This window comes from Leptopilina heterotoma, unplaced genomic scaffold, assembly GCF_015476425.1.
Source record: "Leptopilina heterotoma isolate Lh14 unplaced genomic scaffold, ASM1547642v1 Lhet_152, whole genome shotgun sequence".
Lineage (NCBI taxonomy): Eukaryota > Metazoa > Arthropoda > Insecta > Hymenoptera > Figitidae > Leptopilina > Leptopilina heterotoma.
The window spans coordinates 62786-85021 of NW_025110868.1; the positions used below are offsets into that span (position 1 = coordinate 62786).

The window sequence follows — 22236 nt, forward strand, 5'->3', positions numbered from 1 at the left end:
TCTTACTTTTTCGGATCCAAAAGTTGACCTAAATTTATTTTCCTATGTATTAAGAGTTCAAAGGATTTCTTATTAATTATTATAATATCTTTTTGACGAAAATAAATTAATTATTTTATTTCCTACAAAATCAATTAACTTTTTGCAAATGTAATTAAATTTCTTCTTTTATTATATTATTAAACTTTTGATTTTAATTTTCAATTAATTATACTTTTATTTTCTAAAAATGTTCTGACAAAATTGACATAATTTATTTTCTTTTTTATAAAAGCGAATGGTGTCGTTTATAATTTGTGTACTTGGGACAGAAAGTTGGAAAACATTTTTTTTTCGTCTCTTCTCTGGATAATTTTGTAAGACAAAAAAAAAGAAAGTTTAAAGTAAAAAAAATTAGCTGTTTTCTGTTACGTTGGGTTCGTCCCTCAATTTAACTTCAGGACTTATTGCTCTGCTGAACTCCTTGCGTGACCTTGACCTCCTCCACTGAGTTTTATCCTAAGATAAATAAAATATTATGGAATTTTTTATTTTTCTTATTAAAATTAATGTTTCTAAGTTTATTATGATTTTATGTGAGGAGAAAAAAGTTTGGACTTTTATTTTTCTTAAATAATGAGCATTAAAGAGTAATTATCACCGTCTAACCGAAGTTGCTTTGATAAAATAATGATACGAACGATTAGAGAAACTTTAATGAATTGTTGTCCAGACTGTGGGATCAATAATTTTTTTTTTAATTTATGTGATCAATATTAATGAAGGCGCAATTATTAGCGACTATCAAGTTCAAGCATCAAAATTTCTCATTTATACTTAATACATTTCATAAATTTTAAACGTCACGTTTGCGATAAATTTCATGTTTTTCGAGAAAGGTCAGACGAGAGAACTGTCCGAGGAAAAAAAAATTGGAGGGAAAAAACAACCTGAAAATGTCATTTTAAAAATTTCGATCTGCTTTTTATTATTATTAGAAAATATGTCTGACTGAAAAATTCTTATACTACTGACAGTATAAATTGGGAATTTCAAGAAGACAATTTTTTTTTCTAAACATTAACTTTTATCACTGAAAGGAAAAATTATAAAACTTTTTTACACGTTTTGTTCTCTAAATTTAAATTAGCAAATTTTTTTTTCTTGTAATTCTCATTTCAAAATTTGTCCTTTTTATATTAAAAAAAATGTCTGACTAAAACGAACTTTTCTACTGACAATCAACTACTGAAATTTTCGAAAATTACAACAATTTTTTGGAAAGAAAAATAAATTTTATTACTAAAATGAAAATAGAAAAATTTTTATACTCATTGTTTGCTTTTAATTCTAATTTCAAAATAATACTTTTTATTGGAATAGAAAAACAAGTCTGACTAAAACAACTTTTTACTACTGACAGCAAACTTTTGACAGGAAATTAAAAACAAAAAAAACATTTTAATAATTGAAATGAAAATTATAAAATTTTTAATTATTTCGTTTGTTTTCAATTAAAATTTCAATATCTGTCCTTTTTATAATTAAAACAAAAAATTTCTGACTAAAACGAACTTTTACTACTGAAATTTTTAGAAATTACAACAATTTTTTCTAGAAAAAAATTAATTTTATCATTGAAATTATTTATAAATAATAATATAATAATATAATAATAAATAATATAAACAAATAATAATTTATAATAATTCAAACTTCAAAAACTTTCTTTTATTATATTAGTAAAACAAGACTGACTGAAACTGGTCTTTACTACTGAAAGCAAACTTAAAATTTTTAAAAGAAAACAAATTTTTTTAAATTAAAATGAAAATTACAAAATTTTTAATTATTTTCTCTGCATTTAATTCAAATTTCAAAATTTGACCTTTTTGTATTAAAAAAATATGTCTGACTAAAACTAATTTTTACTTCTGACAATCAAAAACTGAAATTTTGAAAAATTACAACAATTTTTTGTTAGAAAAACATAAAATTTATCACTAAAATGAAAATTATAATTTTTTTTGACACTTTTTGTCTATTTTCAATTCAATTTTCAAAACCCGCCTTATATTAAATTAAAAAAATAAGTCTGACCGAAACTGGTTTTTACTACTGACAGCAAACTTAAAATTTTAAAATGAAAAAAATATTTTGAAAAGAAAAATAAATTTTATCACTAAAATGAAAATTAAAAATTTTTTATACTTTTTGTCTGCTTTTAATTCGAGTTTTAAAAAAAAAACTTTTATTATATTAGAAAAAGAAGTCTGACTAAAATTACTTTTTACTACTGACAGCAAACTTTGATAGAAAATTTTAAAAAGAAAAAACACTTTAATCATTAAAATGAAAATTATACATAATTTTTTAATTATTTTGTCTGTTTTTAATTCAAATTTTAAAATTTGTCTTTTTATATTAAAAAAAATATGTCTGACTGAAACTCATCTTTACTATTGACAGAAAACTGAAATTTTCAAAAACTACAAATTTTTTTCGTACAAGAAAATAAATTTTATCACACAAATGAAAATTATAAAATTTGTTTTGTCTATTTTTAATTCAAATTACAAATAACCGCCTTTTATTATATTAGAAAAATAAGTCTGACCGAAACTGGTTTTTACTACTGACAGCAAACTTAAAATTTTGAAAAGAAAAAAAAAAAATTTTTTAACAGAAAAATCACTTTTATATTGAAAATTAAATAGTTTTTAATCTTTTTTCATACTTTCAATTTCAAATTTAAAAATCTTTTTTTTTGCACATTAAAAAATTATGTCTGACTAAAACTATTTTATACCAAAAAATAAATCTTCATCACTAAAATGAAAACTAAAAATTTTTATCACTTTGTCTGAATTTAAAAATAAAATTCGATAATCTGCTTTTTTATTATAATGGGGAAAAATATGTCTGACTGAAATTGTCTTTCACTACTTGCACTTTAATAAGAAGAATAAAAATTGTTCTGTAGCAAATAGAAAGCATATTGTAGTGAAATAAAATAAAATTTTAATTTTATAATTCGTTATTTTAAAACGTAAAAATTTTCATTAAACTTTAAATTTAATTTAAAAATATTGATTAAATTGCTTACATCCGGTTCTAAAAGTCGAAAAATCGTTGTCATATCTCTGCAAATATTTTCTATTTTCAGTCGTTCCATTGTTAGCTATTGGAAATAATTTTGAAATTTGATTAGTAACATATATTAATTAGTCAGTTATAGATTTAAATTAACTGAAAGTAATCATTACTATATAGAGTAAAATTAAAGGTAAAACTGAAATAAATAATTTATAAATAACTTATAAAAAAATTTAAATAATGACAAATAATAACAGGTGGTAATAAATAAATTCTACTTAATAATAAATAAATAAATAATAATAATAATAATAATAATAAATAATAGTAATAATTTTAATAAAATAAAATAAATTTATTAAAATAAATAGAAAATAAAATAAAAGTAATAATAAAATTGTAATAATAATAATAATAATAATAAAAATAATAATAATAATACCCAATAATTGAAATAATAAATTATCATAATAATAAAAGAATCATAAAGGGTACAATAACTGACAAAAGAACTAAAATAAAAAACTTGAATGTCGTTCATAGTAATTAACTAAAACTTAAGTTATTTTGAAGTATATAATATAAAAACGAATTTAACTGATAATTATACGTATTTTTTTTTTATTCCTTTTGGAATGAAAAAGAATTTATGTGCTTTAATTAAAAATAATTAATGTCCCAATTAACATCGTGTAAAGGTGTTAATTGGTAAATAAATAAATGAAAGAAAGAGTGAATTTTTTTCTGTTTTTTTTTTTTTTTAAATAAAAAATTACTACTAAAATAGAAAAGCAAATAATAAAAATAGAAACAATGTTGTGATAATAAGTTGTTATGTTTTAATATAAAGTTTATTTTCCGCTTTATTATGATGAATTACAAATATTTACTTTATATCATATTATTAACCACATTAATTGTGACATTTATTGTTTTCAATTAAAGTCCATAATTATTTTTTAATCCTTCTATATTAGGTAAAGTAATTTTTATCCATTTTTGGATAAATTCAAATTTATTGAATATATTTAAAATATATATTGACAACTCGTAATTAATTTTTTAAACATGGAATTTTAAATTCATTATACTTCTTTTTCTAGAATCTATTGAAGGAAATTTTAATTTTTGCTCTAGATAAGAGAGATAATTTAAATTATAATTTAATGAAAAATAATTATGTATTTATTTATTTATTTATTTATTTATTCAAAAGAATTTATAATATGTATTTTAAATAAATAATTTTTTTATTATATTTTCACTGCGCTTTAGTTTGAAATTCAAATTAGTTTGTTTTTCATTCAATGTATTATTATAAAATATGAAAATATTTTTAAATATTTTTTTTTTCTTCTTATTTTGCATACAATAACCGAATTAAATATTTTAGTAGAAAAAAAATTCTTGTTTGTTCGGTAAGAATGGAATAAAAAGTAATAGAATAAAAGTAAAATTTTCTATTGAAATAAAAGATAGAGGTTAATTATTATTAATTAATAAAAAATGAAGCATTAGAGAATAATTAGGGGAATTCTTTTCTTGTCGAAATAATTAATTTTTATACAAAAATGGTAATTGTTTTTTTTTTGTAATGTTGATTAATGCTTGGAAAATTTATTTTTAATTGTACTATATTTTTTATCTCATCAAAGAGATGTGTTTTTATCGGAAAAAAAATAATAGGAAATATTTTTTACTCATCAATATAAATATAATGTATTCTAAATTAAAAAAATTGAAAAATATGTGACGCTCCACGAGAAAAGGGACCTTATTTACTCTTGTCATAAGGTCCCTTTTCTTGTGGAGCGTCACATATGTTTTTCTCAACTAAATATATTTTAATTAACTAAAAAATATTTACTATTATTATTTTTTTGTGATTAAAACAACATAGTAATTTTCTCATATTAATTACTAATAAATATTAAATTATTTATTAATAATTTATATTAATTATTATATTGAAGTAAAATTATTTTTCTGGGTGAGACAAGAAAAGAAATTTCCGAGAGTATTGAAAAATCGATAGAAAAAAAAGTATCGTGTACGAGATAAATAAAAGAAAAATTGAAAGCTTACTGTTTTTTTGGTGTTTTCTTGGAAGAGATCCCTGTGTCGTAGCTGTAAAGTCAATCGAGTATAATATCAGCTTTCCGACGAGTGACTTACAAGAAAAAAGGAAAATAAAAAAAATTCACAAAAGAATCAACGCCTTTAGGGCATCAATCACTAATTTTTAAAATACTTAAACTTACGTGTTTGTATACACACTCGTACACTGGCTTTATTTTCAATAAGCTCTGCTTTCTTGGCATTTTCTAAAAATCATTTTTTTTTTATATAAATATCCGATTTTATTCATTTATTATTTATTTATATGTACTTATGATTTATTTGTTATTATTTTTCAAAAATATTAGTAATGAAGGGAAATTTTAGTTTGAACATTACGTTAACACATTTAATTAAATAAATAAACAAAATAACATTTTCACAGGAATTGAATCATTTAAAATATTTCATAAAATTTTGAGAAAAAAATCAATTAAAATTTTTTTTTATAAAATTCTACTGCAAGAATAATTTAATTATTTTCACAAGCAATAACATTTTTCAGGAAAATTCAATTATTTATCGAAATTTAAATAAAATTTCAGGCAAGAATACAATTATTTTCGCAAAAATAATAAAATGCTTCTCAACACTTCAATTATCTACTTTTAAAAAATTTAATAAAATTCTTCACAAGAATTCAATTATTTTGCCAAAGAATAAAATTTTTCAGGAGAATTCAATTATTTGAAAAGAAATTATTAAATTAAATTCTTCGCAAGAATTCAATTATTTTCATAAATAAAAAAATTCTTCTCAGAAATTCAATTATCATTAAAAATAACAAAACTCTTCTCCGCCGTTCAATTATTTTCCGAAATTTTAATAAAGTTCTTGGAAAATTTCAATTATTTATAAAAATTTCCATAAAATTCTTCGAAACAATTTAATTATTTTTAATAATTTTAGTTCAAAAAATTTCATTATATTCTTCGTGGAATTCAATTATCTTAATAATAGTAAAATTATTTGCAGTAATTCAATTATTTTCATAAATAATAAAATTCATCTCAAGAATTCAATTCATTTCAATTTAATTCAATTGTATAAAAATACAATTTTAATTAAATTATTCAAAATAATTGAATTTATTCTTTTAAATTTTCATAAAATTTAAAAAAATTCAATTCTTCCTGAAAAATTTAACAAATTTCATCTTAAGAATTCAATTATTTTTACAAATAATAAAAATTTTAACTGGAATTAAATTATTTAAAAACATTCAATAAAATTCGTTGCGAAAATTCAATTTTTTTTTTTAAATAATAAAATTCTTTGCAAGAATTCAATTATTTTCATAAATGATAAAATTTTTTTGAGAAATTCAATTATCTCGCTAAATAATAAAACTCTTTTCCGAAATTCAATTATTTTCCAAAATTTTAATAAAGTTCTCCGCAAATTTCAATTATTTATAAAAATTTCCACAAAATTCTTCAAAAGAATTTAATTATTTTTAATAATTTTAGTGTAATGCTCAACAAGATTTAATTATTTTTAAAAAATTTCTTAAAATTCTTCGTAGAATTCAATATTATGTTAATAATAATAATAAAGTTCTTAGCAGTAATTCAATTATTTTTTGGATTTTTAATAAAATTCTTTGTAAAATTCAATTATTTTCACAAATAATGAAATTTATCGCAAGAATTCAATTACTTTTATACAATTGAGCTGCCGGATCAAAGAAGGGCACATAACCAATGTAATTCAAATGGGTTATGTGCCCTTCTTTGATCCGGCAGCTCAATTTTAATTAAATTATTCGAATTTATTGAATTTATTTTTTTAAATTTACATAAAATAATTTTAAAAATTTCAATTATTTTCAAAAAATTTAACAAATTTGTCCTCAAGATTTTAATTATTTTTACAAATATGATACAAATTTTAACAGTTATATTGATTATTTTTAAAAATTTAATAAATTTCGTTTGTAAAAATTCAATTATTTTCGCACAAATAATAAAACTCTTCTCAAGAATTCAATTACCTACTTTTAAAAATTTTAATAAAATTCTTGACAAGAATTCAATTATTTTTGTAAATAATAAAAATTTTCACTAGAATTCAATTATTTTAAATGAATTAAATAAAATTCTTCGCATAAATTCAATTATTTTTATAAATAATAAAATTCTTCTTAGAAATTCAATTTTGTTTTTAAAAAATTAATAAATTCTTTATAAGAATTAAATTTTCAGAAACATTCAATTATTAAATATATTATTTATTTTTGTATTTAAATAATTGAATTTTAGTTGAAATTTCTAATGAGAATTAATTTAAAAAAACCAATTTCAGTTGAAATTTTAGATAATAATTAAATATTAAAAGCGTTATTATAGTTATAGTACGATTTTTTTTTAGAAATAACTAAATTTTAAAAAATTATTAAATTGAAATTGTTGAAAATTTTAATTGTTGTAAAACTGTAATAACATTAAAATTTTTACTTTGAAAAATTATTAATTTATTTTCTTAATTCTTGTGAAGAATGGAAATTAAATTTTGTTAAATAATTTTATTTGTTTACTTTGAAAAATTACTTTTAAATACAATTGTATTTTTTAGGATAAAAATTGAGAAAATAATTGAATTTTTCAAAAATTTCTCAGCAGGATTAGAATAAGAATAAATATTTTTGATTGATACTTTTTTAAAATTAATTTTTAAGTGTGAAGCCTGTAATTATTTATAATTAAATTTAGAAAAGTTTGTTCAATTAATTACCTAATAATAAACGGATATTTAAAATCTCGAATTAAAAAATTAATTATTGGATATTTAACGAAATACATATGCCAAGAAGTATAAAATATTATTTATTTTGTTGATAGACAAGTCGTTTTAATCGTTTATTTTGAGTTGAAATAATTTTTTTTTAATTAATTATTATTTAATTGAATCTATTGATTAAAATCGAAAAGAAAGAGAATATAATTAATTTACCTCATCAGAATCTTTCTCTAGACTTTCAGCGTGTGTTTTATTAATTTCGGAAATTCTCAAAATCTGAAAAAAATAAATTCATTACAATAAGAAATCGAAGGTATAATATATTTTACGATTATTTTCGATCAATCATTTGAAGAGTATGTCTACAAGTTTTTGATTAAAAATGAATTCAATCAGCAAGTATAGTTTACGAAGTAAATTGTAAAAAATAAGTCTTGTGTGTTTTTGCAATCAATAAAGTTCATCAAACAGTAAATTAAATTTAAAGAACAACTTCACTTTGCTCTTATGATGTATTAGAAAAAAAGTTTTATTTTTCTACACGATATTGAAAAGAAGTTGTAAAAATTTTTTTCTAATTTAAAAAAATACTTTTTCAATCTAATTATTATAATGTTTAATTCGTTGAAATTGATAATTTAATTCTTTTCCTTTTTAAATAACGTGTATATTAATTAACAGTGAAGAAATTAACAGTGAATTCTTTAGGTACTATAAAAATTATTGATAAAGAAGAGAAAAGAAAAATTGTGATTTTCGAAGCAAGATAAAAATTTAATGTCATTATTATTAAAAGGAGAATATTTAAAATTTTTTTAAATGAAAAGAATTATGAGAAAATAAAAATATAATTCTTGTCGTGTAAAACTCTTTAAAGAAGATTATTAGAAAAATGTAAAAATCCTTTTTTTTTATAACAATGAAAATTTCAAGGAAATAAAAAATAAAAATGAGAAGAAAAGAATAAATGGCATCCGTTATGAAAAGTGATTTTATGTTGTCATAAAAAAGTGCATATTTGAAGTACAATTTTATTTGCAGAAAATGTATCAAATTGAATTTCGATTTCTGAGGATCGAAGGGGTATATAAAAGTAGTTAGTGTTCTTCATTTTTTTCTCTTTCTCTCTCTTTTATTAACGAGAATGTGAAAAAGGTTGATACATTTTCTTGCAAACTATATACTAACATACTTTTGTATATATATATGTTGGCTGGTATAAAAAGCGATATTAAACCATCTGCATGCTTTGTGTATGCCTGCACTTAAAAATGCGTGTATACCTTGCTCGCGGCTAACGTATCAGCACTGAGATATTACTTTTTGCCGGCTATAAAACGTTACTTCATCTATGCGCACATATATATTCCTACGTCGAGAGCATATCCTCAAAAAAATATATAACTTATGAATTACTTTTCTACTAGAAATGACGACAAATTAAACAGCTCTCAAACATTATAATATAAAAGAGTATTTGTATATTATCGGTTTTTTTAATCTACCTTTTTTACAATCATTTTTTTCTACCAATATTTTCTCTTGTAACAGACTTTTTCCCAAAGAATTCCAAAATGAATTTTGGCGCCAATCTATGGCCATTACTTGACTTCCCAAAGTTTGAAAAATAAAGAAATAAAATAATAAAAAATAATAAAAAATAATAAAAAAATAAAATATAAATTAATAAATAAAATAATTTAAATAATTTAATTATTATAGTTAAATAATATGCTGGATAAATAAACAAAAAAGCACAACTGTAAAAAGAGTCAAACAAATTTTTTCCTTTACTATAAAGTATTCCCAAACTGAAATTTAATTTGATTTTCTATAAATGAATGAAAAATGAAAATTTAGTTAAAATATAGTAAAAATAAAGTAAAAGTACAGGAAAGATGGAAAATTTTTAGAATTCAAAAGAATATAATAATTAATTATTAAAAATAATGAACTCTTAATAACTCTTAATAATAAAGTTAATTCTTAACTGAATTCTTTTTATAGAAGAATTTTACGTAAAAACAGTAAAAAAATTAAATTTTGAAAAAGTTACAAATTATTGCAGAAATTCAATTATTTTCAAAAGTACAAATAAAATTATTCGCAGAAATTCAATTTTGTTCGAAAATTTTAATAAAATTCTTGTCAAAATTTCAATTATTTTTATAAATAATAAAATTCATCCCCGAAATTAAATTACTTTCAAAAATCTTAATAAAAAATTCTTGGCAAAATTTCAATTATTTTCAAAGATTTTTTTCAATTCAATGCTACTATTTTAAAAAAAATTTTATATAAATCTACGCCAACATGTAATTATTTTTAAAACTTATAAAATTTTTACATGGATTCAATTATTTTTATAAATGATAAAATTTTTTAACAGGGATTCAATTATTTTCATAAAATAATAAAAAACAGTAATCGCACAATTTCTATTTTATTCCTAATATAATTTTAATCAAATTTCTCGAAAAATGTAATTATTCTTAAAATTTTTTTTTTTAAATTCGTTAAAAGAATTCAATTATTTTTAAATATTTGTTGATAAAATTCTTTAGAAAAATTTAATTTTAAGAAATATTCAATTATTCAATTATTTAAAAACTTGTTGATAAAATTCTTTATGAGAATTCAATTCTAAGAAATAATCAATTATTCAATAATTTTCAAAAGTAAAAAAATTCCTCCCAAAAATTTAATTATTTTCAGGGCTCGGATTGTGCGACTTTTTCCGACTTTTTTTTGACTTTTCTAAGGAAATGGGACTTTTGTCGACTTTTTTGTGAAAATATGCGACTAATCGACTTGTTCGAGATTTTTTTTTTTAGTAAAATGCGAATGAAATTTAACAATTTTTTTTAAATTTAAAGGAAAAAGTTTGAGTAAGAAAAATGTTCTGTTACATTTATTTACAAATTTCTTTCAAATTTTTCGAAAACATCAATTATTTCTTTTTTATAATAATTAAAGATGACCGAGTGATAAAATTATTAATTTATATTAAAAGACCTTAGGAAAAAAAATTTTTTTAAATTATTTTTTATGCAAATAATTGATATATTGGGAAGAAATTTATAAAACATTAGTAAGTAATTGAATTTTGCAGAAGAATGTTAATATTTACAAAGATAATTGAAATTTTGAAGGGAATTTGAAAAAAAAAATTTTTGAAAATAATTGAATTTCTGTGAAGAATTTTCTTACTTTTGAAGATAATTGAATTTTGCAAAGAATTGTATCAGAACTTTTGAAAATAATTAATTTTCCAGGATAAATTTTATTATTTATGAAGATAATAAAAATTTTAACGAGGAATTTAAAAAAAATTTTGAAAATAATTGAATTTCTGCGAAGAATTTGATTACTTTTGAAAATAATTGAATTTCTAGGATGAATTTTATTATTTATAATAAAGATATTTAAAATTTGACAAGAATTTTATTAAAATTCTTTGCAAATATTTGAATTTCTGAGTAAAATTTTTTTAAACGTTTTGAAAATAATTTAATTATTACAAATATTTTTATTATTATTTGAAAGTAATTGAATTCATAAGAAGAATTTTATTTTAAATTTGTGAAAATAATTGAATTTTTGCGAAGAATTTTATTACTTTTGAAGATAATTGAATTTCAGCGAAGAATATTATATTACTTTTGAAAATAATTAAATTTCTAGGATGAATTTTATTATTTATAAAGATAATTGAAATTTTGACAAGAATTTTATTAAAATTTTTGTTAAATAATTGCATTTCGGAGAAGAATTTTATCCTTTTTTGGAAATTTTATGCGACTTTTCTTGACTTTTGTTGTAAATTTATGCGACTAAAGCAACTTTTTTTGAGTCTCAAAGACGACAAAAAATTTTCAAAAAGAATTTAATTATTTAAAAAAAAAATTATTGATAAAATTCTAAGCAAACTTTCAATTATTTTCATAAATAATAAAGATTTCACTGGAATTCAATTATTTAAAATAGATTTTGCAAAATTTTTTTTATGAAATTCTTACCAAGTATTTAATTATATTCACAAATAATAAAACTCATTGAAGATTTTAAATTATTCGTAATAAAATTTTAATCGAATTCCTCGAAAAATGTAATATTATTCTTAAAAATGTTATTAAAATTCATCGAAAGAATTCAATATTATTTAAAAATTTGTTTGCGTGAATTTTTAGAAATAAATAATTAGAATATTTTTTAGGTTCAGGGAAGATTTTGTCTGCAAATCAGAGAAAAGTTAGGAAAAAACAAAATTATGTTAAATTTACTTTCACTCTTTTTTACTATTATTTTTTCTTTTAACATTAACTTTTTATTATTTCCCCAAAGTTTTTTTTTCATTGAATTTCTAATTATTTACTTATAAGAATTTGTTATTTTTAGAATAAAACTTTTCTTTATTGTTGAACTGTTATTTAGAAATTTAGAAGAAAGTTATGAAAGAAGTTACAGATAGAAACGTTTGAGAAAATAAAAAAAATATATAAAAATAATAAAAATAAAGTTAAATGTTGTGTATTATATATACATTTATGGTGAAATATATTTTTTTCACTTGTGTTTCTAAATTAGAACATGTGTTCATTCTTTGGTCTCCTTATTATTTAAATATATGCATTTTTACTGGCATATTTTGCAAGGTAAAAGAAATTAATTTAATAAATGCAATAATTTTGCGGCTATATATAGTGTTGCGCTTTAGTTTTATGTGAAATTCTACGTCATTCGCTACTGTTACCTTCATAAAATTGCCTGCTGTAATTAACCAAGCGCAGTTTAGTGGTTTTAATGAAAAATATTTGTTTAGACCTTATGTGTATATAAACACAGTTATTCAAAAGAATTTTTTGTTTGTTTGAGTATTTCATTACGGTAGAATAATATTATAATTTTATGTTATTATTACAATGTTAAATTGTTAATTAAATTAATTAAATTATCGCTATATTCGATATAAAAAAAATAAAAAAATAATAATAATAATATTAATAATAAATATAAATGTTAATTAATTAAAATGTTCCTATGCTTTTGTTGATTACCGTTAAATATTAATTTGTGTAATAATAAAAAAGGTTATAAAAACAAATAATAAAAAACACAGTAAAAATAATAATTTAGTATTCTATAAAATTATTTCTATAGTCATTTTTGGTCAGGAATAATTAATTACGTAGTTAATAAGTAAATTTTTAAAATTTTTATTCTGAAATTATTAAAAGTTATTATTATTAAAATTATTATTATTACAGGCCTCGGATATTATGACTTTTTCGACTTTCTTCAATTTTTTAGTGTGAAAAAAACTGTAGACAAATCTTTCAAAAATTATTTTTTAATAATTTTTCTAATTAAATTTTCGAAATATACAATTAAAAAGATTTTGAATAATTGAAATTTTGTAAAATTTAATTGAAAATAATTGATTTTTTTGCAAGTATTATTATAACAATTTTTGAAAATTAACTTTTGAAGAAATTTAATTGCAAATTTAGTAAAAATAATTGAATTTTCAAAAAAAAATTTATGAAAAATCTTCAAGTGTAAATTTATGAAAATGAAAATTAATAAAAACTAGCTTCTAAAAAATAATATTAAATTTTTTTTTAGAAAAGTAATTCTTAGAATTTTTTTTATTATAAATTTTTAAAATTCAATTATTTTCAATATTTTCAAAATTATAATTCCCAAAATTCAAATACATAGGTACAAAAAATAATACAAACATTAAAATTTTTCAGAATTATTTTTAACATTTCGGAAAAAATAATAATTGTGGAAATTTTTAATTAAAATTCTTCAAAAAATTACTTTTTTTTTTGAAATTGTACAAAAATTCTTTTAAGAAATTCAATTATTTTCGAAAAATTACATCAGAATATTTTTAAAAAACTAATTCTCAGAATTGTTTTATCATAATTTTTTAAGATTTACTTATCTACTTATTATAAAGTGAATTATATTTTTTTTTAAATTTACTTCTTTAGATTTTAAAGATTTCTAAAATAAGATTAGATTATATATCTAAATTTCTTGAAAAATTTGATTATTTTATATTTTTCAAAAATTATTATTATTTTTAAAAGATTTTGTCAAATTTCAATTATTTTTAAACGATTTTACCAAAATTCAATTATTTTTAAACGGTTTTACCAAAATTCAATTAGTTTTAAACTATTTTACCAAAATTCAATTAGTTTTAAACGATTTTACCAAAATTCAATTTTTTGAAGAATATTTTATAAAATTTCAATTATTTTTAAATGATTTTACCAAAATTCAATTTTTTGAAGAAGATTTTATCAAATTTTAATTATTTTAAAAATATTTTACCAAAATTCAATTATTTTTAAACGATGCGTTACCAAAATTCAATTAGTTTTAAACGTTTTTACTAAAATTCAATTATTTTTAAACGATTTTAACAAAATTCAATTAGTTTTAAACGATTTTACCAAAATTCAATTTTTTGAAGAATATTTTATAAAATTTCAATTATTTTAAAAATATTTTACCAAAATTTAATTGTTTTAAGAAGATTTTATCAAAATTCAATTATTTTTAAAAGATTTTACCATAATTCAATTGTTTTAAAAAGATTTTATCAAAATTCAATTATTTTTAAACGATTTTAACAAAATTCAATTAGTTTTAAACGATTTTACCAAAATTCAATTTTTTGAAGAATATTTTATAAAATTTCAATTATTTTAAAAATATTTTACCAAAATTTAATTGTTTTAAGAAGATTTTATCAAAATTCAATTATTTTTAAAAGATTTTACCATAATTCAATTGTTTTAAAAAGATTTTATCAAATTTCAATTATTTTTAAACGATTTTACCAAAATTCAATTAGTTTTAAACTATTTCACCAAAATTCAATTATTTTTAAACGATTTTAACAAAATTCAATTAGTTTTAAACGATTTTACCAAAATTCAATTTTTTGAAGAATATTTTATCATATTCCTTTTTTTTAAAAAAGATTTTACCAAAATTCAATTGTTTGAAAGTTTTGTAATTGTATATATACACTGTAAAAAAAGGAAGTTAAATTTTAACTCCCCAGGGGAGTCTATAAAAGTCGCACCCATTGGAGAGTTAATGCCAGGGGAGTTAAATAAAGAGAGTTAAAATTTAACACCCAAATGCTAACTCCCCATGGAAAAAATAACTCGCGCGGGTGTTGAATGAAGGGAGTTAGAAATTAACTCTCTTTTGGAGTTGATTTTTAACTCGAAAAATTTAACTCTCAACTCCCGAGTCCGTTAACTCCCTAAATTTTTTACAGTGTATAATTGAAAGACATCTTTAAAAAATTATATAAAAATATTTAAAAAAAATTAATTTTAAGTCTTTCTTTATTTTAATTTTTTAAAAATATTATACCTTAATAACTTTAAAATAACATGGACAATAATTACAGTTACAAGATAAAAATTTGACTTTTTTTTTGTAATTTAAATCGAAAAAAGTGACTTTTTTTGTTTTTTAAAGTCGATCCGAGGCTTGTTATTATTATCATTATTAAAAATTAAAGTTGATATTTGAAAATAAGAAATTTTTGTAGTTTGCATAATAATAATAAATGAAATACTGCGTTTCGCGCTCCACTTGAGACCGCCAAGGTCGCCACCAGAGGGCAGGAGAAATTCCAAGAAGTAAACTGCCACCTAGCGGTGACCTTGGCGTTCGCAGGTGGAGAATTCCATCTCCATATTGAATCTCAAGATTTTCGTCAATATTCCTAATTCTATAATTATTTACAACCAAATTTAGACAATTTGGCAATTAATACAAACGGATTTCAATTTTTAATTTACTTTGCTTTTCGATATTTTTATCATCTTCAATTTTTTGAGTCTTAGAATTAATTTCTTCACTACTCTCTAAATTTGAATTAGTAAAACTATTTACTAATTAGAATTAGTGACTGACTTTTTGCATTTGAATTAGTCAATTTTACTAAAAAAATTAGTAGAAACCACTATTTATTAGTAAAATAAATTGAATTTACTAATTCAGAAGCAAAAAGTCAGTCACTAATTCAAATTAGTAAAGATTTTTACTAATTCAAATTTAGAGAATGAATAAATTTATATTTAAAATCTCGGTTTAAGAAATAGTGGCTTTTTTTAAAGAAATAATTGTAATTAAAATTAATTAATTAATTAATTTTTTTTTAATTAATTGTAACTTATTTATTAAAATAGTAGCTAAATAGTTTTATGAAGTGAGAAAAGTGTCAAAAATTATCAATATAGTTTCGTGAGTTCAAGGTCTATTCCCCTGTTATAATTTTTGTCTGTTTTATTTTGAGTTTGTCTTTTTTTATTTCAAGTGAATAATTTAATGAGTTTTCTTATGAATATGAATAAATATATATATATATTCCTTTCCGTGTTTATTATAGTGTAAATGAAATGAAAAGTATATTATAGAAGTTTAGTGCTGCTGTAAATTAATTTCCTCGTAAGAGTGTTGCAAGTATTATTATTTAAGGTTACTTTTAATGGAGCCCTTCAATTATGAGTATTTTTTTTTTTTTTGAGGGGGGGGGGTGAAATTATAACAATTTCTTCTTTTGTAATAATAATAATACATACGGCCAGTGCACACGCGATTATTGTGACTGCTATGGCGCACGTGAAAAAGGTGACGGGTCCACAATTCGAATCGTTGCCAAGAAGTGTTCTAAGGTTGCTGTCCGTGACCAGGAAGCGGTAAATCTAAAGTCAGAAAATTTACTCTTAAAAGCATGCACGGGAAGAATGGCGGCCAAGATTAATAGCAAAGTCTGTAAGAAAGATATGGCGTTCTTGTTCATTTTCTTTTTTGTTCTCTCCCCCCCCCCCACTCTCCCTCTTTTTATTTTACAATTTTACGTGTGAATTAGACACAATTTGTATTCCCGCAAGTCTCGTTATCTAAACGCTTTACAATGATATAAATCTTGTAGCTTTTACTTCTTTTCCGCTCATTTTAATTCATCTTGTTTTTTTTTTTTTTTTTTTTTTTTTTTTCTTTTTGCTACACTACTCAACTTTTACAGCTCTCAAGGCTAATACATTATTTTTTTATAGTCCTCTTGTGAATAACAGAGACAGTTTTTAAATTAGTTATTAATCTTTTAGCTGATGGAAAATGTGGTCGTTCTTTTCTTTTTGAAATAATGTAAGGTTTTTTTTTTTTGAAAGTGGGTGAATTTTGTCATTTGGAAGAATTTCATATTGAGAGGAAATTGACACTAGAATGTTACAATTTTTTTTTTTTACATTTTGACTACTTTAAATCTGCTAAAAATTGAAATAAAAAAATTATTCTAAAAAATTTTAATAAAATTCTTCTTAGAGACAATTGAAAATTTTTAAATAAAATTCTTTGAAACAATTCAACTATTTTTAGTAAGTTTTGGAAAATTTTTTTGACAAAAATTCAATTATTTAAACACAAAGAATAAAATTCTTTGCTGAAATTCAAATATTTTCAATTTTTCAAAAGAATTCAATTATTTAAAAAATATTTAAACAAAATTCATAAAATAATTCAAAAAAATCAATTATTTTCAAAAAATTCAACAAAATCCTTCTAAGAATATTCAATTATTTTTTTCAAATACTAAAATTTTTCACTCGAATTCAATTATTTAGAAAAATTCAATAAAATTCGTTTAAAGAATTCAATTATTTTTATGAATAATAAAATTCTTCTTCGAAATTAAATTATTTTCAAAAATTTTAATAAAATTCTTCGCAAATAATTGAATTAATATCGTGAATAATAAATATTTCACAGGAATTCAATTATTTACAAATTTTTTATAACTTTCTTTGACAAAATTCAATTATTTTCACAAATAACATTATTTTTACCAGAATTCGATTATTTTAAAAAATTAAATAAAATTCGTTGACAGAATTCAATTGTTTTCATAAATAACAAAATTCAGCATAAGAATTCAATTATTTTTAATCCAATTTTCATAATTGTAATCGAAACAATTCAATTATTCTTTTACATTTTTATAAAAATTCTTCAAAAAAAACTTCAATTATTCACAAAAATTTTAATAAAATTCTTCACAGGATTTCAATTATTTCCAAAAATTTAAGTAAAATCCTTTGCAAGAATTCAACTATTTTAACAAATAACAACATTTTTCATAGGAATTCAATTATTTATAAAAAAAATTTAATAAATTGTCGCACGAATTCAATTATTTTCAAAAATAATCAAATTCTTCTCAGGATTCCAATTATTTTTAATACTATTTCAGATGAACTCCTCGAAAAAATTCAATTATTCACAAAAATTTTAATAAATACCTTTGCAAGAATACTATTATTGCCACTAATAATAAAATTTGTCATGAAAATTCAATTCTTTAAAAATTTTATTATAAAATTCGTTGAAACAATTCAATTCTTTAAAAATTTTACTATAAAATTCGTTGAAATAATTCAATTATTTTTTAATACAATTCTCATTAAATTATTTGAAACAATTAAATTATTCTTTTAAATTGTCATGAAATTATTTAAAAAAATTTAATAATTTACAAAAATTTTAATAAAAACCTTCACAAGAATTCAATTATTTTCATAAACAATCAAATTCTTAAAAATTTTATTATAAAATTCGTTACGAAAATTCAATTATTTTCATAAATAGTAAAATCCTTCGGAAGAATTGAATTATTTTGGTAAATAAAATTTTTCATGAGAATTCAATTATTTTCAAAAATTTTAATAACATTCATAGCAAGAATTCAATTATTAAAAAATTTGTTGATGAAATTCTTTATGAAAATTCAATTTTAAAAAACATTCAATTATTCAATAAATTTTTTTTATTTTTTTTATTCAAATAATTGAAGTCTCGTAAAATTGAATTCTTGTAGAATTTTGTAAGAATTGACTTAAAAATAAATTTCAGTTACAATTTTCGATAATAATTTTTTGATAATAATTTTTTTACTTTTAAAAAGTATTTTTAAATATAATCGAACTTTGAAGAATTCGAACTTTAAATTTGGAAAATGATTGAATTTCATAAAAATTTAGAATTAAATGCGTTATTATTTAAATTTTTAGAAATACTTAAACCTGAAGAAGCTTTTACATTATAATTTTAATTCTTCTAGGCAAATAAAATAATTATTTATATATTTTTTTGAACAAAAATTATTATTGAATAAGTTAATTATTTGGAAATTAGGAAAATAAATTTGGCTTTTGAAAAATTGTAAGTAAAATTATTGTCAATATAGATAAATTTTCGTAAAAATTAAAAATATTTATTTTAATTGTCAATTAATTAGAAATTTTGTCAAATTTAATGGAAATAAATTTTATATTTGAAAAATTAATTTTTTTTTACTTTTAAAAAGTATTTTTAAATATAATCGAACTTTGAAGAATTCTAATTAAAAATTTGGAAAATGATTGAATTTCATAAAAATTTAGAATTGAAATTATTACCAAGATAAGAAAAAAGTGTATATTTTTTATTGTCAATCAGACAAATTGAGAAACAAAATTATTGTGATTTTTCTTAATTGACTAAAATGAGTTTTTTAGTTGTCAAATTTAATTTTTCGCTAACTAGCTTTTTATTATTTTTTCAGTCTTAAAACGAATTTTTGCTAATTTTCTAAATTATTGACTGTAAAGCCTGTATTTTAGAAAAAAAATAGATAACAAACTTTAGATGGTATGACTTTTTGAATTTTTTTCCAAAAAAATTAAAGAAAATAATGAAATTTCGAAGAGGTTAAAGTTGATTTTTTTAAAATTAATTTTCCAGGAGTTTGAAATTGAAATTTAAAAATTATAATTCCTCTGAAAGTTTTGTATTTCAGCGAAATAAAAAATTAAATTAATTGGTAAAAAATTGTTTGGTTAGTTTGTAAACAAACTTTCTAACCTTTTTATCTGAATCGAAAAATGGGAAATTAACCAATAAAATTGATTTGTGATAATAATTTTACAAAATTTTGTTTTATTAATAAATATACTTCATTGAAAAAATGTATACCGAATTTTGATAACCATCCTTGGTGTAACGAGAATTTTTGTGAAAATGATAACCTTCCATGTTTAGAATGACTTTTGTTCGTTTCCTTTTTTATTTATTTATTTATTTTTTTTTTTGTAGAAGTTGTTTTTTATTCGTTTATACAATAAATGAAGTGGCTACTTGCTAATTTTGTTGACGTAAATAAGACACTGGGGTGAAATGAAATTTTCCAATCGTCGAATAATTGTTGATGAACTTACACGAGGGACGAATGTTTTTTTGACATGGTTGAATCATGATGGATTGAACGAGCGAATGATGGCATGGTAAACATGCTCAAACTGCGCGCGTTGACATTCGTCACTTCACATTTTGACAAGTGACAAATGTCAGCAATAGAAATGGCTTTTCGATGATAAATTTATCTTTCCCGGTTACAGGTTATGATTAAAAGCGTGTTTTTGGACGATTAAAATCAGTGATAATAAACTTCAAATTTTTTCGTTATTTACAAACTCGTTTTTTTTTGTGTATTCAAAAATTTTGCGGATGTACTATATATGTATAAAAAAGTTGATTTACATTTTTTTTTGGAGGACAGCTTCAAAAAAAAAAAAAATTTCTAAAAATTACTCTTCGGACTTTGTCCGATTATTTTTTCAAAAAATACGACTTTTTCTACATTTTCTTACAGTTTCAATTATATCTTAATAAATATTAGACTTTTTTTTACAGAAATTCAATTATTTTCAAAAATTTGAAAAAAAAATTCTCCTCAACGTTTTAATTATTATATCTTTAAACGTAGCAAAATTCTTCGTTGAAATTAAATTATTTTCAGGAATTTTAATAAAATTCAAAGCAAAATTCAATTATTTTCATAAATAACAATATTCATCACAAGAATATACCTAAATTATTTTCAAAAAATTTAATAAAATTCATGGCAAAATTTTGATTTATTTTCAAAAATATTTAAAAATACTCGTAAAAACTTCAATTATCTTCATAAATAATAAAACTCTTCTCCAAAATTCAATTATTTTCAAAAATGTTATTAAAATTCTTTGCAAAATTTCAATTATTTAAAAAAAAAAATCTTCCTTGAATTCAATGATTTTCAATGTCTACTATTTTAATAAAAATTTTCCAAAAGAAATCAATTATTTAAAAAATTTTTTAATAAAATTCTTGTCCTGAATTAAATTATTTTCAAAACTTTTTTTTAATTCTTCTCAACATTTCAATTATATTTATCAAAAAATAGTAAAATTCTTCGACGAAATTCAATTTAAAATTCAATGATTTTCAAAAATTTTAATAAAATTAATGGCAAATTTTCAATTATGTTCAAAAATTTTTCTTAATTCAATAATTTTTACATCTATTTAATAAAATTTCCCAAAAGAATTCAATTAATTTTAAACAATTTTGACAAAATTATACACGAATATTTAATTATTTTCGCAAATAATTAAAATTTAACAGGAATTTAATTATTAAAAATAGAAATTGCATAAATTTTTTCAAAAAAAAATTCAATTGTTTGAAACCTTTTTATAAAATTCTTCCCAAAAAATCAATTATTTTCATAAATAATAAAACTCATTGCAGAATTTCAATTATTTTTAATACAATTTATTGTAATAAAATTCTACAAAAGATTTTTAATAAAATTCTTTGTAAACATTCAATTTTTTTATAACTAATAAAATTTCGACAAGAATTGAATTATTAGGTATAATATTTTATAACATTTTTCGAAAAAAATCAATTCAAAAACTTTGTATAAAATTCCACCTCAAGAATTCAATTATTTTCCCAAATAATAAAATTTTTCACGAAAATTCAATTATTTAACAAAAAATTAAATAAAATTCTTCGCAAGAATTCAATTATTTTTATAAATAATAAAATTCTTCTCAGAAATTCAATTATTTTTTTTTAAAAATTGATGAATTCTTTATAAGAATTTAATTTTGAGAAACAATTTTAATTAAATTATTTGAAACAGTTAAATTAATTTTTTTTGATTTTTATAAAATAATTCAGAAAAATTCAATTATTAAAAACTTTTCACGAAGAATTTAAATATTTAAAAAGAATTAAATAAAACACTTATCGGAAGAATTCAATTATTTTCCCAAATAATAAAACTTTTCACGAGAATTCGATTATTTAAAAGGAATTAAATAAACTACTTCGCAAGAATTCAATTATTTTTATATATAATAAAATTATTCGCAAAAATTCAATTATTTTCATAAA

The 22236-nt window shown here is 19.7% G+C and overlaps 1 protein-coding gene across 1 annotated transcript; it reads right to left on the reverse strand.

Moving 5' to 3' along the window:
• Positions 1-276: 276 nt before the first annotated feature.
• On the reverse strand, positions 277-20279 carry LOC122498586. The gene is made up of 7 exons (XM_043606386.1): positions 19987-20279; positions 16557-16679; positions 8146-8208; positions 5337-5399; positions 5161-5202; positions 3086-3160; positions 277-498 (listed from the first exon to the last, which is right to left on the reverse strand). The coding sequence occupies exons 1-7, from the start codon at positions 20044-20046 to the stop codon at positions 394-396; spliced, it is 531 nt and encodes a 176-aa protein (XP_043462321.1). The 5' UTR covers positions 20047-20279; the 3' UTR covers positions 277-393.
• Between the last annotated feature and the right edge of the window lie 1957 nt (positions 20280-22236).

What these genes read in the sequence shown, in the direction of transcription:
- LOC122498586 (XM_043606386.1), bottom strand. Translation starts at nt 20,046, where the DNA reads ATGGAAGGTTATCATTTTCACAAAAATTCTCGTTACACCAAGGATGGT. An exon ending in TAATCGCGTGTGCACTGGCC is followed by an intron (nt 8,209 to 16,556) that starts GTATGTATTATT and finishes TATTTTTTTCAG; the next exon opens with ATTTTGAGAATTTCCGAAAT. An exon ending in TTCGACTTTTAGAACCGGAT is followed by an intron (nt 499 to 3,085) that starts GTAAGCAATTTA and finishes TATTTATCTTAG; the next exon opens with GATAAAACTCAGTGGAGGAG.